The sequence below is a fragment of the Stenella coeruleoalba genome (assembly GCF_951394435.1).
Source record: "Stenella coeruleoalba genome assembly, chromosome: 14".
NCBI classification, from domain to species: domain Eukaryota; kingdom Metazoa; phylum Chordata; class Mammalia; order Artiodactyla; family Delphinidae; genus Stenella; species Stenella coeruleoalba.
In genome coordinates this window covers 82,417,445-82,444,806 of record NC_137160.1, presented here as the reverse complement: position 1 = coordinate 82,444,806, position 27,362 = coordinate 82,417,445, and the positions used below count along the sequence as shown (strand labels likewise).

General features: G+C 42.7%; 1 protein-coding gene across 2 annotated transcripts in view; it reads left to right on the top strand.

The window, feature by feature from the left end:
- The window catches only part of VPS33A (VPS33A core subunit of CORVET and HOPS complexes), a 28,736-nt gene extending 3,168 nt beyond the window's left edge, over window positions 1–25,568 (top strand). Inside the window, exons 3-13 of one of the 2 annotated variants that reach the window (XM_079943607.1) lie at window positions 164–291; window positions 1,173–1,359; window positions 8,087–8,203; window positions 9,141–9,315; window positions 12,926–13,119; window positions 14,542–14,668; window positions 15,552–15,619; window positions 16,932–17,069; window positions 19,723–19,860; window positions 21,734–21,902; window positions 22,386–25,568. In XM_079943607.1, the coding sequence (XP_079799733.1) occupies window positions 164–291; window positions 1,173–1,359; window positions 8,087–8,203; window positions 9,141–9,315; window positions 12,926–13,119; window positions 14,542–14,668; window positions 15,552–15,619; window positions 16,932–17,069; window positions 19,723–19,860; window positions 21,734–21,902; window positions 22,386–22,426 (1,482 nt within the window). In that variant the 3' untranslated portion in view covers window positions 22,427–25,568. Of the gene's footprint in view, window positions 1–163; window positions 292–1,172; window positions 1,360–8,086; window positions 8,204–9,140; window positions 9,316–12,925; window positions 13,120–14,541; window positions 14,669–15,551; window positions 15,620–16,931; window positions 17,070–19,722; window positions 19,861–21,733; window positions 21,903–22,296 lie in introns of both variants that reach the window. The other variant, XM_079943606.1, reaches the window with a different exon arrangement.
- Window positions 25,569–27,362: the final 1,794 nt, after the last annotated feature.

Sequence of the window (27,362 nt, the reverse complement as noted above, 5' to 3'; positions counted from 1 at the left end):
TCCTGAAACCTTGTCCTTTACACAGCTGGCTTTGGGAAATCTAAATTTTGATAACAAAGTATTGATGTACATTTGACTGGGAGTGTTTATGATGTCTGAGTCTGGATACCATACGTAAATTTCAGGGGTTTTGTTAACCTTTTGTGTGTGTGTGTTTTCCTAGGAACATGAAGTGGAAAAAATGTTCACGCTTAAAGGAAGTCGTTTGCCAGCAGCTGATGTCAAGAATATTATTTTTGTTGTCAGACCCAGGCTAGAATTGATGGATATAATCGCTGAAAATGTGCTTAGGTATCTCTCAGAGCTCTTATTTGGGCCAAAAGAAGTTAATCCTTCTCGTGGTTTTAATGTCCTGAGCTTTTCATTGTGAACCCCTTCTCTTGCCAGTACCTTGGAAAGTGGTCTTTTGGAAAAACTGGGACAGGCACGGAAGAATACAATGAAGAAAAGTGGGAAACTTGTGACATTGTTCAAACAGTTTGAGAGGGTGGTTATCATAAATCCCCATTCTTTCAGGACAGCTAAAAGTTGGACGTGTATCAGTAGAAAGGACACTGATTTTAAAAACAAAAAACAAACAAAACACCTCTAATGGTTATACTGAATATAAGGTGCTTGAATTTCATAAGCAAAGTAAGAGCTGATTAAAATTTTATTTAGCATCCAGTCTAGAGAGAGGAAGTTCTCTCAGCCCAGTCTGTACTCTGTGGTGTAATCGATTGATGTGGCCCCTAAAATCTTAAAAGCATATGGGCTATTTTGAGAAGTCCAGTGTCGAGGAGAGATAGGAGTCAAGAGTGATGTTTCGTTTTAATATGAGACGCTGTGGCTGCATTGGTTTGGTTAAAGAACAATTTGTTTTCAACAAGACACAGATATCCTGCTTCAGTAAACCTGAGAGCTTTAATGCCCCCATAAATAGTTTAAGAGAAAGCTAGAAAATGCAAATACCGGCTATGAATCAACGCTTTCCTGTCAGGGAAAAAAAAAGAGAGAGAGAGAGAGCGAGAAAGCGACTGTTAACAGTTTGGGTCTGAAAGTCAATGTTCATTTGTTTATCTAGCCAGCATTTATTTAGTGCCTCCTGTGTGCCCGGCAGTTTGAATAAAGTAAGTGAAAGAGTCTGTGACTCTAAAGAGCTTGTAAGCTAACAAATGTTCCTTCTTTTGCAGTGAAGACAGACGTGGCCCAGCAAGAGATTTCCACATTTTGTTTGTGCCACGACGTAGCTTATTGTGCGAACAGCGGTTGAAGGATCTGGGTGTTTTGGGATCCTTTATTCATAGGGAGGAGTACAGCCTAGATCTCATTCCATTTGATGGGGATCTCTTATCCATGGAATCAGAGGGTGCTTTCAAAGTAAGTTTGGCGTTTTCTTTTTTAACGTCAGGCTTTAATTTTTGCCAAATTTGTGAACATGATGGTCATGTTAATCTCAGGTGTACAAGCAGAGTGATTCAGTATTTTTTGCAGATTATATTCCATTATAGGTTATTACAAGATATTAGGTGTAATTCCCTGTGCTATACAGTAAATCCTTGTTGCTTATCTATTTTATGTATTCTAGTTTGTATCTGTTGATCCCATACCCCTAATTTGTCCCTCCCCCCTTCCACTCCCCACCGGTAACCGCTAGTTTGTTTTCTGTTTCTGTGCGTTGGTCTCTGTTTTGTGTATACAGTCATTTGTATTATTTTTTTAGATTCCACATATGAGTGATATTATGTAGTATTTGTCTTACTTCACTAAGCATAATATTCTCTAGGTCCATCCATGTTGCTGCAAATGGCAATATTTCATTCTTTTTAGTTTTTTAAGGAACCTCCATACTGTTTTCCAGTGGCTGCACCAATTTACATTCCCACCAACAGCGTAGCAGGGTTCCCTTTTCTCCACACCCTCTCCAGCATTTATTATTTGTAGACTATTTTTTTAAATTAATTTTTATTGGAGTATAGTTGCTTTACAATGTTGTGTTAGTTTCTGTTGTGTAGCAAGGTGAATCAGCTATACGTACACATATATCCCCTCTTTTGGGGATTTCCTTGTAGGTTCTCATTAGCTATCTATTTTATACATAGTGGTGTATATATGTCAGTCTCAATCTCCTAATTCATCCCACCCCCCCTCCCCCCCGCCTTCGTATCCATATGTTTATTCTCTACATCTGTGTCTCTGTTTCTGCTTTGCAAATAACTGATGGCCATTCTGACCAGTGTGAGGTGATGCCTCATCGCAGTTTTGATTTGCATTTCTCTAATAATTAACGATGTTGAGCATCTTTTCATGCGCCTATTGGCCATCTGTGTGTCTTCTTTGGAGAAATGTCTATTTAGGCCTTCTGCCTATTTTTTGATTGAGTTGTTTAGTTTTTTGTTATGGAGTTGTAGGAGCTGTCTGTATATTTTGGGAATTAAGCCCACGTCGGTCACATCATTTGCAAATATTTTCTCCCAGTCCATAGGTTGTCTTTTCGTTTTGTTTATGGTTTCCTTTATTGTGCAAAAGCTTATAAGTTTGATTAGGTCCCGTTTGTTTATTTTTGCTTTTATTTCTATTGCCTTGGGAGACCGACCTAAGAAAACATTGGTATAATTTATGTCAGAGAATGTCTTGCCTATGTTCTCTTCTAGGAGTTTTATGGTATCATATATTATATTTAAGTCTTTAAGCATGGCACGTTTTTAGAACTGGGCATTTATCTTTTCGTTATAAGAGTTTTAAGAATTCTTAATATATTCTGGATGCAAGTCTCTTACCAGATATTTGATTTGCAAATATTTTCTCCCATTCTGTGGGTTCTTTTCACTTTTTGGTGAAAGGGATATCTCAGTGCACCAAAGATTTTAACTTTGATGACGTTCGATTTATCTTTTTTTCTCTTGTTGCTTATGCTTTTGGTGTCGTATCTGATCTAAGGTCACGAATTTACTCCTATGTTTTCTTCAAAGAATTTTACGATTTTGGTCCTACATCTAGGTCTTTGATGGGTTTTGAGTTTATTTTTATCTGATGTGAGGTCGGGGTCCAACTTCCTTCTGCATGTGCAGATATGCATGTGGATATCCATGTGTTCCAGCACCATTTGCTGAAAGAGTATATTTTCCTCAGTTAATTGTCTTGGTACCCTTGTTGAAAATCAGCTGTCCCTAAATGTGTTTATTTCTGGTGTCTCAGCTCTACCCCATTGATCAGTATGTCTGTCCTTAATGCCAGTAACACACTGTCTTGATAAATGTAACTTTGTAGTAAGCTGTGAAATTTGGAGGTATGAGCCCTTCAAAGTAGTATATCACTTTTTTTCTTTCAGTTTGTGTTGTTTTAGTCTTAATAAATCCTTCTCTACCTGAAGACATAGAAAATCTTGTATTTTCCTTTAAAAGTTTTAAAGTTTTGCTTTTCACGTTCAGGTCTTTAATTCAGCTTGAACCATGTGTTTGGAGTGTGTGGTGTGAAGTAGGGACTAATTTATTTTTATCTGTATTTTTCCATATGAGGCTTATTTATTTTTTCCATATAGTGCCAGTTGTTCCAGCTCAGTTTTTCCCCACTGATTATGTTCGACGCATGTTTGTTAGCGAATATGCGTATCTTTGTTCCCCAGTTCTGGATGGTTTTTCCAAATGTAATTTTATATATTGGTTTTGTTTACAACTTTATTTCAAAGAATGCTTTCTCTCATAAGAATATTACTTTATGTTGAAAAAAGTAATTTGAAAATCTTTCATAAACGTAATCTGTGTACATGAAAATTTTCTTTGAGTAAGAAAGGGTACAGAATGAAAAGTAAGCCACTCTCCACCCAATTCTCAAAATGCCATACCTCCCAGAAGCAATCACTATCACTCGTTCTTTTTTAATTTGTCTTTGGAAGTGCTTTAGGCAGCTACAGCTCATAGTATATATGAGCTTTTATTCAAATGGTAGCATATCCTATATAACTTCGGTAACTTACGTTATTCTCTTAATAATATATCTTGGAGTCATTTTCTACCATCTATGAAAATACTTTTTTATTCTTAGCTGAAGCTGCATACTGTTCCATTGTTTGGATGTACAATGATTTATTAAGTCAGTCCCCTTTTGAAGGACATTTTGTTGTTTCTCATCTTATGCTTTTAGAGGCAGTGCTACAGTGAATTACCTCATGCATAGATCACTGTACACGTGGGCCCTGTATCTGTAGGCTCTTTTTTTTTGCGGTACGCGGGCCTCTCATTGTTGTGGCCTCTCTCGTTGCGGAGCACAAGCTCCGGACGCACAGGCTCAGCGGCCATGGCTCAGGGGCCCAGCTGCTCCGCAGCATGTGGGATCTTCCTCGGCAGGAGGACTCTCAACCACTGCGCCACCAGGGAAGCCCTGTATCTGTAGGCTCTTTACCTGCCTTTGACATTTGTCTATTGACTTAGCTTATGGTAGTTTTTGCTATGCGTACTTTCTTAGTATAATCATATTTATCTGTATTTCCTTCTTTGAGTTATGCGTATGTGACGTTGATGCTGCTGGTCTGGAGACTAGAACTTTTGAGAACCACTGGTGTTGTGCAAAAAATTATTTGAAACTCTTTCTTCCCTAGTATGTTGTTACAGTGACCACTGCTTTCAAAGAGTGAACCTGAGGAAGAGCTCAGTGGCGCCACTGATGAATTTTATAACCAGGAGAGTTTCTTGGCTCTTCTTTTCAGCCACGTTCCCCACTGATTTGCTTACAGTAAATCTCTTCCAATGATGGTACAGATTTCCCGTCCTCCAACATTTTATATGAAAATTTTCAAATATACAGAAAAGTTGAAAGAATGGTACAGTGAACACCCGTATGCTCATCACCTAGGTTCTGAAATTAACATTTTGCTATATTTGCTTTATCACGTAGCTATAATGGTATACCCTCATGTAATTAATTCACATCCGTGTAATTAATGTGAATTGGTAGCAGCTGAGGAAAACCTGTCCTGGCATGACAAAACCTGTCCAGAGGAGAGATTTCCTGTTTATTTAACCTCTGGTTTGCAAAAAAGAACAGAATTCTTTTCTGCTGAGAATTTCAAGCCCTTGGCTTATATATGTTCACTTAAGATTCTATTTTAGAAGTCAGAGATTTCGCCTGGATAATAAAGCTGAGAGTTCTACCTAATGTTAAATTCAAGCCCGATTTCTGATAGAGTTGAGGTCATTTTACTTATTTATGTGATTTTAAACAGTGAGCATAATTTAGCTTTTCGTGGCATCAGGAGGCACGTGTAGATCTCTCTGTGCTTTGGGGCTGTGATTATGACCGTATTGCACTGCACAAAACGTGGGAATTAGAGTTCAGCTCATTGAACTCTAATGCTCAGTCACAGGGCTTAAACTATTGGGGCCTCAAATGTATATATAGAAATCAGTATACATAAAATCTACCTACCTCCTTTGTAAAAGCTGCAAGGTAGGGCTTCCCTGGTGGCGCAGTGGTTGGGAGTCCGCCTGCCAATGCAGGGGACACGGGTTCGTACGCCGGTCCGGGAAGATCCCACATGCCACGGAGCGGCTGGGCCCGTGAGCCATGGCCGCTGAGTCTGCGCGTCCGAAGCATGCGCTCCGCAACGGGAGAGGCCACAACAGTGAGAGGCCTGCGTACCGCAAAAAAAAAAAAAAAAAAAAACTGCAAGGTAGCGGACGGTAGAGGCCTCCCTTCTGAGGCGGTGGTGCGGGCGCTACTCGCTGGGGCTCTGCTCCCCCGCACGAGCCCGCGCATCCTTCCCGTCGAGGTCCCCGCGTGGCGCGACCAGGCCCGGTGGCACGGATGTTTCCATGCAGGCGATTTTGACAGCAGTCATCATACCAAGCTATTATGAAATGTGATGTCAGTCTGGAGGACGGATAATATATAAGCCAGTTCTTGACACGTTGTCTACACGGAAACATCTGAGACCATCAGTCCACTTCACTTTGCCATTGAACACGATCCCTATAAGCATATAATACATAATTGTTGAAATGTAACTAAAATGTGGAAAACATGTATATCTTCTTCTGGCTCAAGGAATATTATTATAAAAGAGTTAAAAACTGTGGCCTCTCATTTATACAAATGGAAAATTGTATTGACTTCTCTCAAGTAGTAAGGTAAGGGAAGAAAAATAAAGTTTTCTCCAGCCCGTGCCCTAGTCACAGTACCATATTTTTTTCTCCTTAAGACTTTCAAAGCAAAGTTTAAAGGACCTGCATGATTGAATGAGTTTATGTTGTCCTTTTAATAATTTTAGAATGTCAAGTTTTCCTTGAAAGGTCTTACTTCTTACATGGTGTGCTAGACTGGCTGGTGTTACGTGAGTGAAGCGCTATAATTTTAGTTAAAATCAAAACCGCCTGCCCTTTTTTTCCCCAACCTGAAGTAAGAATTGCCTACAGTTAAGTCACGAAAACAAACACATTCCAAGTAGTTACAAGTACACCTGTTTAAAATTCATTTTCATTGGTTTGATAAACATAGAAAAACAAAACAAAACAAACAACAAACAAAAAAACTGCCAGGTATTGTATCGTGTAGGCATGTGGGACTTTGGGGTCAAAAAATATGTGAATTTGAATGTTAATGGGTATTAGCATTTGTCCCTCCAAAAATGTCCTCATGGCTTGAAATACCAGGTGATTCCACAAGCACAGAATACAGGGATATTAGTACAAATAATCATCCCACCACCAATTATAATAGAGCAAAAAATTCAAGATTAATATGTCATCAACTTTTAAATTTTTTTTAAAAAGAATTACAAAAAGAATGTCTATAGTAATACAACTTTTTAAGTTTAAAAAAATGAATACGATTTTGAGAGATATTCCCTAATTTTTTTTTCTTGAATTTTTAGCTTAACTCTGCTCTGATAGGGAGTTTTAGGTAATTTTTCAAGAAAGTATGTCTTCAGACATTCTTGAGTTGGACATGTCATATGCAGTGAAATGTTAAAACCATCAGACTTGGAAGAGCCGCCAAGCACTCTCCCCAGGCTCTTTCCAGGCACAGCCCTCCTTCCTCCCTGGGTGGAGCACATGAGTCCCACCCTCTTGTGCTTAATGCCTCCAGTGTCCCCTCCCTCCTGGCTTTGGAAGCTAGAAGCACGTTGGGAGGGTCGGTGAGGGGTGTCTGGTACAGTGTTCCATTTTGACTTATGAGTGGATGATGATTGTAAAAAAAATAATAATCCAAACAATTTCTAATAATAAAAGCTAACATTTGTTAAGGACGTACTATATGTTTCAGGTACTGGGATGAAATGTTTTACATGCAATTACCTCATTTAATCCATATACTATGTTGAATATACTCCCTCTGCAGACAATAAATAAGGCACAGAGAGGTTACCTAAGTGGCCGAGGGCACCAGTTGGGAAGTGACACAGAGTCAGACAACCAGAGTCAAGAACCTGTGCTCTTACCCATGTCAGACCTGCTAGAGTCTCTCTTCTCACTTCCTAGCTGGTTTTGTGTATATTTTTTGGTCCCTTTTTCTATGCAGAAAAGTATAATTTTGTCTACTTTACAAAATATACCCTGTATATTTTATAAGGTAAAATATATTTTCTGAAAATGAGATCCCTCTCTAAAGATTCTTCAGCTACCCCTTTCTCATTTCTCAAGATGTTATGGCCTTCATTTGCTGTCAGTACATATGAAATTGGCGTCATGTTTGTAAAAACTGCCAGGTATTCTGTTGTGAGGTCATCTGGGACTTTGGGGGGTCAAAGAATATGTGCGCTTATGTGGCCCTCCCACGGTGTCCTCCTAGCCTTTACACTCACAACGGTGAATGAGAAAGCCCAGTCCCTGTGTCAGTCTTTCTTAATCAGTAGCTTATTCAAGAGCTGATAAACTAAGAGGAGTGCCTTCCAGAAGGCTCTGCCACGGGAGAATTGCTGCCATAGCTGCCCCCGACGGCAGAGCTGTTGGCCTCCTGGCCTGCGCTGGACCCGAGTCTGCAGCTTCCTGGCAAAGTGGGGAATTAGTGGAAACGGTCTTACCCAGTGGCTGCGTAGTCCCAGCACCAGACAGAGGTGGGTGCCTCATGCACCCAGATGACCATGACCGTAACCGGCCCTTCCTCCCCGCAGGAGTGCTACCTGGAGAGCGACCAGACCAGCCTGTACCACGCAGCCAAGGGGCTCATGACCCTGCAAGCTCTGTACGGGACGATCCCCCAGATCTTTGGGAAAGGAGAGTGCGCCCGGGTGAGAAACGGCAGGTGCTTCTGGTGGTGGAGGAAGGGTCCCCTGGTCCCCAGGAAGGGAAGGAGTGGGAATCTGTTTACAAATACAGTCAGTCCTTTTTATTTGGCAATTCACCTATTTACTGAAATTTATTTGTAGCCCCCAAATCAGTATTCACAGTGTTTTGTGGACATGCTCAGAGCGGCAGTAATTTGAGTTGTCCAGTATGCATGTTCCCAGCTGAGGTCACTCAGAGCAGCCCTGTGCCTTCAGCTCATACCATAAACAAGTGTCCTTTTTGCCGCTATATAATGCCATGCGCTGCTCGGTGCCACTTTTTTTTTTTTTTTTTTTTTGCATTTTTGTGCTCTTTTTGATGGTGATTTTGCTGTTTAAAATGGCCCCCAAAGGTGGTGCAGAAGCACTGTCTAGCGCTCAGAGCGCAGGGAGGCTGTGATGGGCCTTAGGGAGAAATCTCGTGTTAGATGAGCTGCGTTCAGGCCTGAGTGATGGCGTTAGAGAATCAACATCATATATTTAATGTGTCTTTAAACAGAAACACACATAAGACAAGGTTATATATTGATCAGATGACAAAAATGTTGTAACCAGAGGTTCGCGGCACCCTAACCCTGATTGCCCCTCGGGGCAGTGGTTCGGTATTTGCTGGTTCAGTATTCACAGCAACTTTATAGAACAGAGCTACTGTGGATAACAGAAATAAGACTCTCTGAACTAGGCCCCATTGAGAAATAGCTGCTGCCACTGGCTAAAGTGTAAGTGTTGGGACAGGCAGCCAACAGCGAATGCTTTTCTGTAGCTGCTTATTTCTTATCCATCTCACTCTTCCACCGTTTTTCTCCTTTTTTCACTTTTTTGATTCTTTCCATTTTTAGCCAAATTTTTTAATCTGCTTATTCCCAGGAGGGTCCCACCTGATCCCATGTTTTGTTTCCAGCAAGTGGCCAATATGATGATCAGGATGAAGAGAGAGTTTACAGGGAGCCAGAACTCAATATTCCCTGTTTTTGATAATCTCTTGTTGCTCGATCGGAATGTGGATTTGTTAACGCCTCTTGCCACTCAGCTTACGTATGAAGGACTCATTGATGAAATTTATGGCATTCAGAACAGTGAGTAAAGTAACACCTACTTTTACTAATAGGTAATCTGATAAAAATATCCAGAAGGCCGTTTTTTTAGAAGGTGCTTCCTTTTCAAGTAAATCAGAGAATATTTGAAAAAAATAAAAATGCTGACTTTAGACCTGCAGACGCTAGGATTAAACGACATCTGAGGGACTTCCCCAGCAGTCCAGTGGTTAAGACTTCACTCTTCCAATGCAGGGGGCATGGGTTCAATCCCTGGTCAGGAAACTAAGATCTTGCATGCCGCACGGTGTGGCTAAAAAAAAAAAAAAAAAAAAAAAAAAAATTAAACGACATATGAGCAAACTACCATGTCCGTCACACAAGGGCTGGCTAATGTTTACTGCACAGGACTGTGCTTGCCCGCTGTGAGCAGAGGCCAAGGGCTAAATAAACAGATGGCTCTGCAGTTGGAGAACATAGATGCTGTGGCAGGCAGTTGTTCAGGAAAGCTTCTGGAAGAGGTGGACTTGGTACTGGGTTTGGAAAAAGGGGTAGAGTTTGGGGGGGTTGCTGGCGAGGGGCAGGTGGCATAATACCTGCAGGGAACCATGGGACGACCAGCTTGCTGAGGCAGAGAGCACAGCTGGGACATTCTGGGGAAAAGGCTGATACGGGAGGTTGGGACACTCGACGGAAGATTTGAAGACCTGCTGGAGTTTAGGCCCGACAAACTGTTGGGGTCAGAGGTCACAAATGTTTTATTTGGTTTTGGTCCACATGATGTTTGTCTGTTTGTTTCTGTCAGCATTTAAAATTGGAGAGAATTTTTAATAATAATCCTGATGGATGCCATGTCTTTTTTTGTTTGTTTTGTTTTTGTTTTTGTTTTTGCGGTACACAGGCCCCTCACTGTTGTGGCCTTTCCCATTGCGGAGCACAGGCTCCGGACGCGCAGGCTCAGCGGCCATGGCTCATGGGCCCAGCCGCTCCGCGGCATGTGGGATCTTCCCGGACCGGGGCACGAACCCATGTCCCCTGCATCGGCAGGCAGACTCTCAACCACTGCGCCACCAGGGAAGCCCTGCCATGTCTTCTTTTAAATTTATTTTTATTTTTTTGGCCATGCCACATGGCTTGCGGGATCTTAGCTGCAGGGATCAAACCCAGGCCCTCGGAAATGAAAGCACGGAGCCCTAACCACTGGACCGCCAGGAAATTCCCATATATGCCATGTCTTTAAAAACATCTGAAGCTCTGGCGACCCCGAAGTCACATTCCCACATTGCAGCTGGTGCCCAGCGGAGATCCCGCTTTAGACATGCCCCTGTCTCCAGTTTACGACAGGTCCCACTACTCCCTCTGTCCCATCCAGGCCCCCTTCTCTGGTTTCCATCAGCCCCTGACCTCTATTGCCATCCTGAATTACATCACAGGGAGCCAAGGAACAGCCTAGAAGGAGAAAACACAGAGACAGAAAACAGAGTAGTGGTGGCCAGGACTCGAAGAGGTTGGGGAGTGACTGCTTATTGGGTGTGGGGTTTCCTTTTGGGATAAAAAGGTTCTGGAACTAGGTACTAGCTGTGGTTGTACAAAGTTGTGTATGTACTAAATGCTACTGCACTGTTCACTGTAAAATGGTTAAAATGGTAAATTTTATGTTATGCGTATTTTAACCGTAAGGATGGATAGATAGCCGAGGGAATGGGTGAAGACACAGCCACGAAGAGGGGTTTCCACAAAACAAAGAGTCTTTAGTGATAAAGTTATAAAAAGTCTTATTTTTAAATTATTTGTTCCAAAAGATGACATCTTAAATACTTTTTAAAACTCCATTTCATTGACAGAGGAGTTCTGTGCTGGATAGTAGGTGGGAGTCAAAGAAACGAGGTAGCAGGGCTGTTGGGAAAAAAAAAAAAAAAAAAAACAGAAGGAAACAAGGGTGCCTCTCCTCTCATGGTCCCAGAGAGTGAAACACCCAGGAGACCATTAAAGGGAGCTAGAGTTTAGAGCAGGGAGATGACCTGTGAGGCAGCCTCAGGGGGCTCTGTCTAAGACAGGTGAGAGGTAGGAGGGGATTCTCCAAGAAGAGAAGGAATATGTATAAATTCCCAGTTTCTCTGCAGCAAGTTTTTTCCATAATATGAGTCAAATATCAGTTAAGGGAAAATTGGAAAAATAAAGAAGGAAAACATAGATCTCCCGTTATCCCTGAAGCCCTACCCCCCAAACCTTGGGACAGCCAATGTTAATATTTTGGTGTATTTCCTTATAGTCTTTTTCTGTGCAGAGTTTATTTTAGTTAACAAAAAATAAATAGCATCAGCTTGTCCAAATTATTCTGAACCTCTTTTTTTGTCGTTTTTTTTTTTTCACCTCGCGGCTTGCGGGGTTCCCCAACCAGGGATTGAACCCTGGCCCTCGGCAGTGAAAGCATGGAGTCCTAACCACTGGACCGCCAGGGAATTCCCTGAATCTCTTTTTTGATTTGGTATAATATGAGCATTTTCTCAGCATATGCATAATTTTAACAGCTTAATTAAAATCCATAATATATATTATACCATGATTTGCATAATCCTTCCCCTAATGTTGGGCATTTTAGGTTGTTTGGGGGTTTTTTATGGTTATAAAAACATCTGTATACAAAAAATTTTTTTCATATAGCATATTACTTTCTTTCGCTATATTCTCTGATGTGGGATTTTGGGGTCAAAGGTGTTAACGTTATAAGGCCCTTGATTCATATTGCCAAGCTTCTTAGAGTTAAACCGGTTTATAGGCAACTCATAAGGGCATGTGGGGTGTTCTCGGAAATGGTGACTAAGCTGGTTTGGGAGGAACAGAGACGGGAGAAGAGGGTTAAGGCTACTTAGTGGAGGGACTGGATGCTGTGCTGAGGAATTTGGGAGCTTGTTCTAGAGCGGGGTGGACAATTTCTGTAAAGAGCCAGACAGCAAATATTTTAGGTCATGCAGTGCCTCTGTGGAATCTCACTTCTCCTTTATAATGTGAAAGCAGCCCCAAATGAGACATAATGAAAGGCATGGCTTTGTGCCAATAAAACTTTATTTATAAAAACAGGAAGTGGGCTTTCAAACTATTTTTGACAACAACCTATAGTAAGAAATATATTTTATATCATGACCTAGTACATGCACACATATGTGTGTGTGAAACTGAAGCAACATTTAATTTAAAAGAAAAACCACCCTACTTCATGTGATGCACTATGGTATTTAATGTTTTGTTTGTTTATAATGCTAATTGCAACCCACCAACTTGATTTCATGATCTACTAATAGGACATGACTTACAGTTTGAAAAATGCTGGAAGATAATGGGGAGAGCCTTGTAATTTTTTTTAAGTGAAAAACTAACGTGATCCCTGAATAAGTTCAGGAACTGGTCATTGCTGCAGTGCTTCAGATAGGTGCCCCCAAAGAAAAGTGGAACCATGATATGAATATTCAAGAGTCACTACATTCTGTACTTTGATCGTGGAAAAATCAAAACCTCAGTGCTATACTCCAGTTTTTTCTAAAGCCGGCTTCCATCCTCTCCTAAGTTGGAAGATTCTGTTTTGTGCCTGAGCACTTGACTGGTTCTTCCATTAAATGCACGCAGAGCCTTGTTCCCTTCCACTGTTGTTCAGGTTACGTGAAATTACCTCCGGAGAAATTTGCACCTAAGAAACAGGGCGATGGTGGTAAGGACCTTCCCACGGAAGCAAAGAAGCTTCAGCTGAATTCTGCGGAGGAGCTGTATGCTGAGATCCGAGATAAAAACTTCAATGCAGTGGGCTCCGTGCTTAGCAAGAAAGCAAAGGTGATCTCTGCAGCGTTTGAGGTGAGACAGTTTGGTTGTCATCCTGATTCTGGCTAGACTGCCCACCCCACGAAGGAAGGAAGAGCTGCCAGAAGTGCAGCCACTAAGCAGAGCTGCAGTTCTCATCCTAAGAAACTGTGGACTCAGCCATTGGAGGACCCAAGATTTTCTTTTTAAACTTCTTCCCAGATCCATGAGAAAAGGTGTTAAGTTTTTCTTCTCCTTTTGGGGGAGAAAGGGGTAGTGTTTGCAGTTTACAAGCTTTCACCATAAATATTTGTTTTACCTTCCTTTTAATTATTTCCTATCTCACTTAAGAGGAAGGCAGCTGTAAAAAAAAAAAAAAAAAAAGGAAGCCAGCTGTACTCTAAATAATCCTCCATAATAGAACTTGCAATTTGGGCCAAAAGCTCCCAGTTTAGCCAACATGCAGAGGAACCCTGAAGATAAGATAGGTGATAATAAGAGTGAAATCCCAGCAGCCCAGAGCTTTTAAATTGGCGGCTTCATCATCACCTTCCTGCCTCCTGTTGTCCCACCACTGATTTATTCTTGGTTAAAGCTCATTTTTGAAACATGCGAATTCAGTAAGATGCTGAACTCTGTGTATTTAATCTTTGGAAACAAATTGGGAGAATTTTTGAAGGCTGATTTTTTTTTACTGAGTGTGTATTCCAGGTTTCATCTTTCTTAGGAATTGTGTTTGCTAATTGATTTTCTTCAAATTTCTGAAGTTACTTTTGGCTTAAATTACTAAATTTTGCAAAAAAAAAAATTTTCTCATCACCCAGGAAGGTTCTCTTTATTCATGGACAGTATTCAAGATTGAGTTCAGCAGTAGGAATGGATTTTTTTCTATTATGGAGGAAATGTTTTGCCATTTATGTTCCCCTCTTAACATGTCTTTGTTTTAATTTTTTTACTCAGAAATGTTTGTGGACAACCTAGTACTGTCCCCCACAAATACTAATCACAATATGATCTGATGCCTGGAAAGAAAAAACATTAGGCATTTGCTCCCTTAAAAAGTACTAATGCGGGCTTCCCTGGTGGCGCAGTGGTTGAGAGTCCGCCTGCCGATGCAGGGGACACGGGTTCGTGCCCCGGTCCAAGAAGATCCCACATGCCGCGGAGCAGCTGGGCCTGTGAGCCATGGCCGCTGAGCCTGCGCGTCCAGAGCCTGTGCTCCGCAACAGGAGAGGCCACGACAGTGAGAGGCCTGCGTACCGCAAAAAAAAAAAAAAAAGTACTAATGCAGTGAACGCGAACAACGAGCCTATCTTTTCTGTTTTTCTGGGTCATGTTGGAGGTGGGTTTGGCCTGATTTATTTGTATTCTGTTCTTTCTCATTAGTATAAATTAAATGTCCTCTAAGCAATACAAAGAACAGAGCACTTAAAATATTTTCCCCGCTCAACGGTTCTGCTGTTTTCCGTGTTTCAGGAGAGGCACAACGCCAAGACCGTTGGGGAGATCAAGCAGTTCGTTTCGCAACTGCCCCACATGCAGGCAGCAAGGGGCTCCCTCGCAAACCACACCTCGATTGCAGAGCTAATCAAAGATGTAACTAGTGAGTATCCTTGGGAATGATCGTGCTCACCTGGGGCTGACTTGCATGCACTATGACTGACACCGTGATCATTGGCACCACAGTACTCCCTTGGGAAGGTCAGCTCTGTTTTAACACTGTATGTTATTCTCAGTGTTATGTATTCGAATGTTTATAGTCAAAAATGTTCCCTTTGTGGTGAACTCAATTTTTTTCATTATTAAAATCACATAATCATATGATAAAATATTTGGAATGTCAAAAAGAGAAAAAAATTCTTCCCATAACATGAGGCGGTTAATTTTTTCAGTCTGGTTTTTTTCCTGTTGTTAAGGATTACTTAATTAGAGCAGCATCATGTTTCTGTTTTAGTTCATGTTTTTCTCTTGAAGACTCTCTGCAGAATTGGTAGAGAGCATATGTTAAGTATTTTGAAAGAGCTTGGAAGATGTGTTTACTCATTAAAACACAGGCTGTAAAAGCTGAGCTGGAGATTGTTCCATGCCCTGTTTTATAAAGTATACTTTGAATCTTATATAAAAGTGTTGGAAAATCAGTCCATTGTTTTCATATTAATAGAAGTGGAAATCAAGTGAAACTGGGTTGGATCTGATGATGCAAGTAAAATGCTCTTTCAAAATTAGCTTTCATTGATACTGAGAAAAAATTCTTGAGTCCTTATTAGCATCCTAAGGATAGCAAAGGGGTGCAGTGGTCGACTGTTTCTAGATGTCATTTAGGAGCTCAGGGTTGAAGGGGTTTCCATGTTTCTTAGAAGATTCTTTTCAGGTGACGATTTGAACTTTTTGCTTTCTTTTGTGTGTGTCTTGTTTCTTAATCATGCTCTGTGTATAAAAGGGTTAACATTAATTTCTTAGTTATAAATTTGCTAATTCCATTTTAGCTTCTGAAGACTTCTTTGATAAATTAACAGTGGAGCAGGAGTTTATGTCTGGAATAGACACTGATAAGGTATGTGTACAATAAAACTGTTCTAACATAATTGATACTTTATCAAACGTAAGATTATAGCTAGAAAAGCAATTGCTTTGATTCCCATGCCTTGTCTACATTTTTTTTTTTTAAGATGTTGGGGGGCGTTTCCCTGGTGGCGCAGTGGTCGAGAATCTGCCTGCCAATGCAGGGGACACGGCATGAGCTACTGAGCCTGCGTGTCTGGAGCCTGTGCTCCACAACAAGAGAGGCCGCGATAGTGAGAGGCCCGTGCACTGCGGTGAAGAGTGGCCCCCGCTCGCCACAACTAGAGAAAGCCCTCGCATAGAAATGAAGACCCAACCCAGCCAAAAATAGATAAATAAATAAATTTATAAGATGTTGGGGGTAGGAGTTTATTAATTAATTTATTTATTTTGGTTCACGGGCCTAGTTGCTCCACGGCATGTGGGATCCTCCCAGACCAGGACTCGAACCCGTGTCCCCTGCATTAGCAGGCAGATTCTTGACCACTGCACCACCAGGGAAGCCCCTTGTCTACATATTTTGAAGAGCAAATGCAAAATGTGAAAACAGAGATTTTATCAAGTATCTCATATTTAACATTATCCTATGCAAGGCATTTTCTGCAGTGCACGGAGAGGTGAGACCCAGCCCCTAAAATCAAAGACCTTTAAGGACTATAATAGATAAATGAATAGATTTGCTTTCTGAGAGGATTGATCCTATAATTTCCCTTAAATATTCACTTCTATTACTAAATTTAAAATTATTCGATTTATGAAAATTCCCATCTTCTAAAAAGATTCCTGTCACTTTATGCTGATAAATTGCTGCTGTTATGGTCACACACCCGGGACATGCAGCAGCCTCTCCCGAGGTTGTCCGTGGAGACAGGTGAGTCCAGACAGGCCGCTGGATTGCCTGCGTGTGCCCTCACTGCCCTGCACTCCCCATCGCTGGTGTGTCTCCATGGTGACGGGGGTGCGTGTAGCAGGGGCAGAGGAGCTACTTCGGAGGGGGCTTAGGGACAGTGAACAAAAGAATGAACCGTTCTCCCACTCATCTCCTTTTTTTTTCATTTCTTATTTTATGTTGGAGTATAGTTGATTAACAATGTTGGGTTAGCTTCAGGTGCACAGCAAAGTGATTCAGATATTCATATACATACATGTACACACACATGTATAGGAATAGATTATGGTATCTTTTCAAATTCTCTTCCCATCCAGGTCACCACACAATATTTGACTTTGAAAAATAATAGTAAATATCAAGTTCTTTAGGTCCCCAAACCAGATGCTGGTACCGGTATATATTTTGTTTCCAGGTCAACAGTTACATTGAGGATTGTATTGCCCAAAAGCATCCGCTGATCAAGGTGTTAAGACTAGTTTGCCTCCAATCCGTGTGCAATAGTGGACTCAAACAAAAAGTTTTGGATTATTACAAAAGAGAAATCCTGCAGGTCAGTATAGTTTTAAATTACTAATTTGCCAGGGGAGAAAACATCTTTTTAAAAAAATACTTCCCAAAGCTGCTATTTTGGTATAGTGTTTCCACTATCTTTTAAATTTTTTAATACATGGAGGGATTGTCCTTGGTATTCATTGTTTACTGTGTTTGCATAATAATAACAATAGTTAATGTTTATTGAGCTTTCACTATGTGCCAGGCTCAGTTGGAAGAGCTTTATGTGTATTCATTTGTTTAATCCTTACAACAGCGCTGAGTTGTATACTCTTACCATCCCCATTTTATGGATGAGAAAACTAAGGCACAGAGCAGTGCTATAACTTGCCCAAGGTCACCAGCTAGTATGTGGCAGAGCCAGGGATAAAACCCAGGTAGCCAGGGTCTAGTGCTCTTGTTGTTAACCCAACTATTCGATGGAGGAAGGGAACTTTTTGCACATTGCTGATGATGATTTTTTTTTTTTTTTTTTTTTTTTTTTTTTGCGGTATGTGGGCCTCTCACTGTTGTGGCCTCTCCCATTGCGGAGCACAGGCTCCGGACACGCAGGCTCAGTGGCCATGGCTCATGGGCCCAGCCACTCCGCGGCATGTGGGATCTTCCTGGACTGGGGCACGAACCCGCACCCCCTGCATCGGCAGGCAGACTCTCAACCACTGCGCCACCAGGGAAGCCCCCTGATGATGATTCTTTAGCCAACTTACTTAAATCAAGCCTGTTACTTTATAATAAGGAAAAGCCCACCATTGTTTTTAAAATTCTCCCTTCTGTTTAAAAATGTCTCAGGCACTGTTTATTTGCTATTACTAGTCACAGTTAAGTATGTTAGTGTTAAAACTAAATACTCATTCAGGTTGGGTTTTGGGGGGTTTTTGTTTGTTTGTTTTTTGCCTTTTAAAAAGTTACACAAATGACACGTGCATTCTCATCATATAACGTTCAAACAAAGCAGAAGTACATGGTGCAAACCATGACCCTCCCCCGCCTCCCCCCATTTCCCTCCCTGGAAGGGACCAATGTCAGCAGTTTGGTTTGTGTACTTCCAGATTCCTGTCTTTGCATCTATGTACAAAGAATGTTTACATACACAGACCATGGGGCGAGACCAGCTGGATCCACGTCCCAGCTCTGTTACTCATTAGCTGTGTGACCTTGGGCAAGTTATTTAAACTTCTCTATAAAATGGAGATAATAGTGGCTACCTCGTGGGGTTATAATAAGAATGACTGAGTTAACGTATGTAGAGCACTTAGAACACACCAGTGCCCCCCGCCATAGGAAGTATTATATAAGTGTTAGCTATTATTATTACTTACTATATCTTTTTTGACAAAAATAAAATCCTACTATACATAATAGTCTTCTTATATTTTTTTGTCCTTAAGAATAAATCCAGAAGGTCTTTCTTATCAGGATGTATAGATCTGCCTCTTTCTTTTTTTAATAGCTAATTATATCCCATATAAAAATATACTATAATTTATTTGATGCTCACTTAAGTTGGGTCCATAAATTGTGACTTTAAAGTAAAAAAATTTACATCATTCTTTGAGTGATCCAGTGAGCTGGATTTGCTGTAATGGCAAGCAGTTTTGGGGCAGGCTTCATCCCTGCCCTGCACCTGTGCCCATGGATGGTCATTGCCTGGACTTCAGTAACATGCCCCAGAGTACAAACCAGTGGATTTGTTGCAAGTGCTCTTTTTTTTTAATTGAAGTAGAGTTGATTTACAATGTCATACCAATCTCTGCTGTACAGCACAGTGACTCAGTTATACACATAAAGACATTCTTGTTTTCATATTCTTTTCCATTCTGGTTTATCACAGGATATTGAATATAGTTCCCTGTGCTCTACAGTAGGGCCTTGTTGTTTATCCATCCTATATATAATAGTTTACATCTGCTAACCCCAAACTCCCAGTCCTTCCCTCCTCACCCCCGTTTCCCCTGGGCAACCACAAGTCTGTTCTCTATGTCTGTGACTCTGTTTCTGTTTTGTAGATGGGCTCATCTGTGCCATATTTTAGATTCCACATGTATGTGATATCACATGGTATTTGTCTTTCTGACTTACTTCACTTGGTATGATAATCTCTAGTTGCATCCATGTTGCTGCAAATGGCATTATTTCATTCTTTCTTATGGCTGAGTAATATTCCATTGTATATATGTACCAGATCTTCTTTATCCTTTCATCTGTCGATGGACATTTAGGTTGTTTCCATGTTTTAGCTATTGTAAATAGAGCTACTGTGAACATAGGGATGCATGTATTTTTTGAATTATAGTTTTGTCTGCATATATGCCCAGAAGTGGGATTGTTGGATCATATGGCAACTCTATTTTTAGTTTTCTGAGGAACCTCCATACAGATTTCCATAGTGGCTGCACCAACTTACATTCCCACCAACTGTGTAGGAGGGTTCCCTTTTCTCCACACCTCCTCCAGCATTTGTTATTTGTAGACTTTTTAATGATGGCCATTCTGACCCGTGTGAGGTGGTACCTCGTTGTGGTTTGACTTGCATTTCTCTAATAATTAGTGATGTTGAGCAGCTTTTCATGTGCCTACTGGCCATGTGTACATGGAAGTGCTCTTTTTTGAAAGTCGCAGAAACCATTTTCCTGATTGGACTTCTCTTGCAGACATACGGCTATGAGCACATATTGACCTTATACAACCTAGAGAAGGCTGGCCTGCTGAAACCACAGACAGGGGGCAGAAATACTTACCCAACCGTCCGGAAAACGTTACGTCTCTGGATGGATGATGTAAACGAGCAAGTAAGACGCTCCTGCTCTTCACCTCATTTGAGTTCCCGGTTAACAGGTTATTGCAACAACATACGCTACTTGATCTCCGCATCCACCTTGTTTTCTAACGACAGTTTTCTAATGCTTTGGAGAAAGTCGTGCATTCGTGTGGATCCCAGCAGGAAGCATAGGGTGCTCTGGCACTGGGTAGTTTGAGGGAGTTTCATAAAGACGGGGTGGACCAGAGAGAGGCAATGCAGTGGGGAACCCTCCCCAGCCGAGGCCTGAGGGCAGGGGAAGGGGGCTGTTCCAGAACTGGGAGAGAAGAGCTGTGTGGCCAGGCCGTCTGACAAGCCGAGGGACACAACCAACCTCTGGCAGCACCACAGAGGGGAAGTCAGGGCAACAACTCACGCTGCCATCCTCTCTCCAGTTTCCAGCTGGTGCAGAGCCCACGGGGCCGCCTCTGGGGCACAGGGCACCAGGGAGAAATACGGGAGGGTCAGGCAAAGATCCAGTACAGGGAAAGCAAACGGTGAGAAGCAAGGCTCCTCCCACTTCCAACCTCAGTTTCCTCTCAGAGGCGAGCACTGTAACCAGTTTGTAATCTATCCTTCCAGAAAGATTCTGTGTACAGACAAACATTTTTACATAACTGGTGCATATTCTATACCACTGGTCTCCAAAGTAGGGTGCGCTTTGCTTTATGTTTATTGTTTACTCCAATCTTTCTAAGTTTCATTTTTCTTATTTTCTTTTTTGGTTTTTCATAAGGGACTTTATTAGGCTGCGTCTTGCCGCAAAAGCTAACAGTCTCCTGCCTCAGTAGCAAAATTGGATTGTTTTCGTCCAGTGGGAATATAGATAATCTTAATTCCTGTGTTGTACAGCATAAGTCATAGATTAGTTCAGCTCTTCACAACGCTGACCTCTTTCCCCACCCCACCCACCACTTAACACTGTATCTTGAAGAGCCTTCTGTGATCTCCTCATTCTTTTAAGTTCTTTTTAATTGCTACATAGGGACTTCCCTGGCGGTCCAGTGGTTAGGACTCTGAGCTTCCACTGCACGGGGCCTGGGTTCGATCCCTGGTCGGGGAACTAAGATCCCTCAGGCTGAGTGCCAAGGCCAAGAATAAGATAATTTTTTTTTTTTTTGCGGTACGCGGGCCTCTCACTGTTGTGGCCTCTCCCGTTGCGGAGCACAGGCTCTGGACGCGCAGGCTCAGCGGCCATGGCTCACGGGCCCAGCCGCTCCACGGTATGTGGGATCTTCCCGGACCGGGGCACGAACCGGCGTCCTCTGCATCGGCAGGCGGACTCTCAACCACTGCACCACCAGGGAGGCCCTAAAATAATTTTTTTAATTAATTGCTACCTAGTGGCTTTTCAGATACATCTTATTTTATGATTTATCAGATTTCTACTGATAGAAATTCAGGTCATTTGCAGTCCTTTGCTAGTTCGCACAGTGTTGCAGTTAATATCTTTGTGCTTTGGTCTTTTGTCCTCTAGAGTACAAGTCCCTCTGTGGGATAAGTGTCTGAAAGTGGAATTGCCGTGTTCAAGGGTTATATTCTCGGCTAGGGAGTTCCACTTTACCGTCCAAGAAGTTTCTTGCCAAACCAAGTAACGATTTTTCATCTTCAGTACCTATAGATGCTTTGAGTGGCTGTTGAAGATTTGAGTCAAAAGTGAACCTTTGGCTGCTAAGAACAGAGCCCAGCAGGGGTGGATTGGAACAGGATATTTCAATATTGGAGCAGGCTATTTCGGGGGTTTGTGTTTCTGCCTTCAAAGCCAAATCAAATAATTTTGGGTTACCCCACAAGCCACAGTTAGGCGGCTATATGTCTCTCTCTCGCTCTCTCTACAGGCCTTTTTTCCTTTAATTATTTAACAGAATCCCACGGACATATCGTATGTGTACAGTGGTTATGCCCCTCTCAGTGTGCGCCTAGCCCAGCTGCTTTCCCGGCCTGGCTGGCGGAGTATTGAGGAAGTTCTGCGCATCCTCCCAGGGCCCCACTTTGAGGAACGGCAGCCGTTGCCCACAGGGCTACAAAAGAAACGTAAGTCCACGGCCCGTATCCACAGATGATTATGTAGTGTTAGTGTGCTTTTCATGTATTACGCAATTGCTTTGTAAAATACATTTGTAAAGTACTTAGGAGTCAGAGTCCGATATACATACCTCTTTTGTTAGTTGTGAATTATATTGTAAGCGCTAGAACCCATTACTCCCTCAGGAGAAGCCGCTTTCAACCTCTGAACTGAGGATCTCAGAAGTTAGAAAAAACATAGAGATCAAAATCATGGTCCTGAGTTTCAAATGAATTGTCTGTACCAAGACATATATGACTACTTTTCCTTAGGAATGGTGTAATTTTTTTAAGAGGTGGGGAGAGGAGCATCAATAATAATTCTGTAAGCATCAATAAACATTCTGAAATGTTTATATCTTAGGTCAACCGGGAGAAAACCGCGTCACTCTGATATTTTTCCTCGGGGGTGTAACCTTTGCTGAAATTGCTGCCCTGCGATTTCTTTCCCAGCTGGAAGATGGAGGTACAGAATATGTCATCGCCACCACTAAGCTAATAAACGGGGCCAGCTGGATAGAGTCGCTAATGGAAAAACCTTTCTAGGGCGTTCAAAGGAGACTTACCGGTGAACTGCAGAATAAACGGCTCCTTTGAAGAAGTTGCTGGAAGGAAGTACAACCCCATGGAGGAATAATATGAGAATACAGAATTTACTTTGGGGTCAGCTTCTTAAATTATGCTGTTTTCTCCTTTCTGCTTGTCTTTTGTGTTCCTAATTTCTTAAAGAAAGAAGAATGGAAGAGAATCAGCCAGGGTAAAAGACATAACAGTTTTTAATGTTCTGAGCTCAGGATCTTCATTAGAGACCTCTGGAAATATATTAAGGATGGTGGGATGGATAATCTATACAGCCACACAGATGGGTCCAGTTCTTAAGAAAGCGGGGACCAAGCAGGTAAAAATGAAAATAAAAGTGGAAGGTCCGACCCCTAATAAATAGTGCTGAATTTCTTAAAGGTGCATCATGCCTAGGACAGTGGCTGAGTGTTGGGGGCCTAGGGCTAGTGTTATCACTGAGTTGAGATTTCTTTTTCCTGCAGAACATGGCACGTTACATTCAGTGTCACCAGTCTCTACCTTATCCGGTCAGTAAGGCAAGTTGTGTTCCTTCTGTTTTTGATTCCTCTGCTTCTAAAAAGCAAGAGGTTTGGAAGAGCTTCTTTCCCCAGAACAGCTTTATGATCTGCCTGATCAACTAAGTCAACTAAGTCGGTATGGGTCCCATACTTATCAAGGGCTTTTTACATTGAGTAACATAATAATTAGGGAGCAGCTTCCTGAGAATGTAACCATTCAAAGACGCGTTCTTAGTGCACGTGTTATTAACTCTAAGACAATTTCAATGGTAGATGCCTCCAATTTTCTTCCCTGCCCACCGTGGGCTGCACCATCCATCCAGTCCCACTGTGAGCGGTGGCAGCTTGGCTTCTCCAGCATCTGGCAGCTCCCCCTCCCTGGTAAGTGCCACACGTGCTTTCCCAGCAGCCTGCGGACACACCTATTCGGCCTCGGGCATTTATTTTGCTAGAAAACACCCAGCCCCGTTTCAGTCCGTGGTCCGGTGACTTCACCCTCCTCTGGTGCAGTTTGTCAATGATCTTGGAGTCCAGCTGCTACCCTTCCTACAGGAGACTGCTAGACTGCAGGACAGAGGAGCTTGGGTGCTGGTGGTGAAGTTGGAAATCTCCCTCCTGCTCTATCCCAGCGTCTGGAGGAGTTAAGGCCAAGAGGGGGACCAAATTGACGGTTTCACAGCCCTTGCCTGAGTCTCCAGCCAAATTAGCTGATCCCCGTCTTTGCTGGGGGCCAAGGTCAGTGTCCTTCCCCAGCTGTCATTTCTACTGTTAATTAGTACCCGTACATGTTTTCCTCACTTTCTTTCGCTAGTGGACGTCCCTTAGCACACTGCATGTTATGAGTAAAGGAGAAATTCTGTACTTTTAAAAAATCTCCTTAATGTAAGAATGAGGGGTAGAGGGGGAATATTTAAAAGATTAGCTACTCGAGGATTTAACTTGGCTTTGACATTCAGTATTTGGGAAGGTCTTAAAATGATTCCTGTTTTAGGAATCCTTTTTCAGCTACTTGTTATCCCAGGGAGATTAGTTTATACCTTCCAGCCCCAGCGGTTGTGAGTCTCAGCTGCTTTAGAGAATGAAATCCACCTTGTCTGTAAGTGTTTTCGGCTCATGGGATTCAATTTAAGTCCAGTCGAGTTTCCTTGGCTGGGGCTTTGTCCTGTGAACAGGTACTCAGTTGTGTCTCGTGTGACTGCATTCACTGGTGACTCTATACTTGCTTGCTCCGAGCATAGTTAGGTCAGCTCCTAAAAATGCATTCAGCAGAAGACTTCAAAACATCAATTGCTTCATTTGTATGCAAATAGAAAGTGGTGGATAATTATATATTACACGCCTTTGTGTAAGTTCATTTAATACTTGAAGCAGCCTTTGTCTCCAAGGAGTGTGCCCTTACTGAGAAAAAGGGTATGTGAATGGTACGTTTATTCTTGGGAGGGTGGATTGTTCACATCATGTCTGGACTTTTGTCTAGCTGGGTAGACGGTTCTACACCAGCAGTCCCACCAAAAAGAAGTCTATGTAGACAAAGAAGTCTACATAGACACTATTTTGTCTCATACTGTACACTTTTGAATTTTAGCCAACAGAGAAATAAGTATTTGAACTGTAGCTTAACGGTGGAGCAAGAGACTAATGGTTAAAAGAAGGATTAAAAACAGCACATTTAATTCTTGAAGAGAACTGGGAAGGGGGGATCTCCATGCGATAGGCTACTGCAGCTCTGCCCTCACGGCAAGGATTATGATTAATCCGGCATGGAGTCTGTCTCTTGTTCTCAGTTGTATGTTAAAGACTGGCCTGTCACCAGGAGGCAGTGTTTGTATTCAGCAGAGCTGAACTCAAGAAGAAATACTTCTTTAAGAAAAACAACACCAGAACAAACAGAGTATCTAAAGCAGCCAGGAAGAGGGGCTGTAATCAAGATGGCAAGGCAGAGAAATACCGACATCACATAGACTATGAATTATGAACAGACTGTGAATTATACTCTAGAGCCTGGTGTATTATATTCAATCATATGGTTTAACGATGACATACTGTAGAAAATAGAGGATGTCGTTTTGTCATCCAACAGTCAAAGGCAGTAATGTAAAATTTCTCAGATTCTCTTCGAAATGAATGCATATGAACTTCAAGCTACATGATGTTTCTCAGCTCCAGTTACTCCGTTGCCATAAAATACCCCCATACTGGGTGGTGACTAGAGTCTGCAAAGGCTGGAACACATAACTGACTTGAGATATCCATTTGAAGGTTGTGAGAGTTAAAGGGGAACAGAATCAGGCCTATTTTTAATAGCCTTTTTCATGTTACTTTGGTGTGGGATGAGGGTATAAATCTCAGCTGTACTTTCTTTCCTGTGACTGGGCAGGACACAGAGCCCTCCAGATGACCAGCTCTCTGGGGTTGCAATTACTACTCACTGGCTTCCTGCGCAGCTTGATAATGTTCTGCTCCTGTTTCAGCCCGGCTGCGGCGGGGCAATGATTTGATAATAAGAGATCCTGATCAAATTAGAGAGCCATTTGCTTCTGGACGAGGATGTTAATAAAAGGGTTGATGTCCACACTGCCTGCTTTTTTTTTAAAGGTCAAAACATATTCTTACTACAAACTACTACAAAAAGCAGAAGAATCAGAAGCAGCATAAAGTTTGTGCTTTCTTTTCCCTTCATTGTTACATCTGGGAAAGGGTCTATTCTTTATTGGCTGAAATCCTGACTGGTTCTTTTTGCCTTACATTTGGAGGAGTTGAAATTGGAAGTGGGCACATTGGGAAGGTGACTGTATAATGAGTCTCTAACCTGCTAAACTCTGTGAATTAGAATCAAGCACTTGGGAGCTCTTGATTCTCTGAGCTGGTTCTCACACACACACACACACACACACACACACACACACACACAAATGCTCGAACTTGCATATGTTTTTAAGACAACAGCTTTTGCTTTAGTTGGGCAGTCATGAGTGTTGTATGTACAGTGGTTCTTCTTGTCTGAGACTCAAGAGTAGGATGGGACTGCTCTCGGTGGGAGTTTGTTAGGATTTGGACTGTATCCCACCTGCAGTGTTTAGAAAAGCCAGACAAGAGGACCATGAAATCCCCCCTAGTGTACCACTTGCCCAGCCCATCTAAGTCAGGAGCTTTGCAGGCAAGTTCAGAGCTCTGTGGGCCGTGGTGGTGACATAGGCAGAGGACGGGCAGAGTTGCCAGCGCCCCGCCTGGTCTGGGATCGCCTGTGCGCAGCTCCGTGAGAGCTCAGGGACCACGTGAAGATTGTGATTGGTCTCTAGACCACACCTAGTTGGTGAGTGCAGCTGCTGCCTGAAAATCCCTCAGCTCTGCTGACATCGCTGGAGTGCACGCAAGCCTACCTTTGGACACCAGACCAGAGAGGGACCGTGGAGCTGCTGCGGTGGACGAGTCGTGGAAACTTTCCTGAGTGAGTGAAATGGGGAGAAAGGGAAGCTGGTGGTTGGCACTGAGGGGCGTTGCTGGGCAGGGCAGCAGTGGAGGTAAAGAACTGGTTTGTGATTGTTACCATATGATTCCATCTGTGGTGGAAGGTAGAGTGCTGGAGCAGATGCCAAAAGCACGATGGGGAAGGAGATTAGTCCAGAATCAAATTCATACCCACCTCTTGGCACTCCTGCTATCCTGGCTGGCCAGAAGGGCAAGCATGCCTGGCCACAAAGCAGGGATCCTCAAACTCTTGTGTACTAATAAGCCCTGGGGCCAGAGGAATTGCAGAGGGGCTGCAGTGAGGGTCTGCTGCTTTCCCCCTACTCAAAAGGCTTTCTTCTCTTCCCCTCCCAAGTAGCGCTGACAGCCAGGGCTGCAGCTTGAATGATGGCAAAAGAAAGCTTTACTTCACCAGCCCATTAGCAGCACTCACAACATTAAAAATGAATGAGGTGGATGGGAGGAGAGGGCTGGGGGTGAAGACCAGTGCAGCAGCTGGGGGTGACGACCAGTGCAGCAGCGGGGTCTGGGAACCGCAGGCTTCTCTCTTCTCTGAGCCCAGATCCAGATCGGGAGCCTAAGAATGAAGGGAACTTTCGGTTTAAAAGAATTCTGTAGTGTCAGTGCAGAGTGTCCAGGTGGTTGTTAATGGAGAAAATCAGCACTTTGGGCTTCCTTAGCCTTAGGAAAGTATGTTCACTCTGTAGAGGGCCGGGACCTAGTCTAGACCCCTGTGTCCACGCTGCCTATAACAGTGCCTGGCTCAGCAGCGCTTGCTTAGGGTCCAGCGGAGGTTGGTCAAGGGGAGAGAACCGTCCTCTTTGCGTGCTCAGGGTCTCCCGGGTGCCCTGCCCCGCAGGTCCTCGGGCCTCCCGCGCAGGGC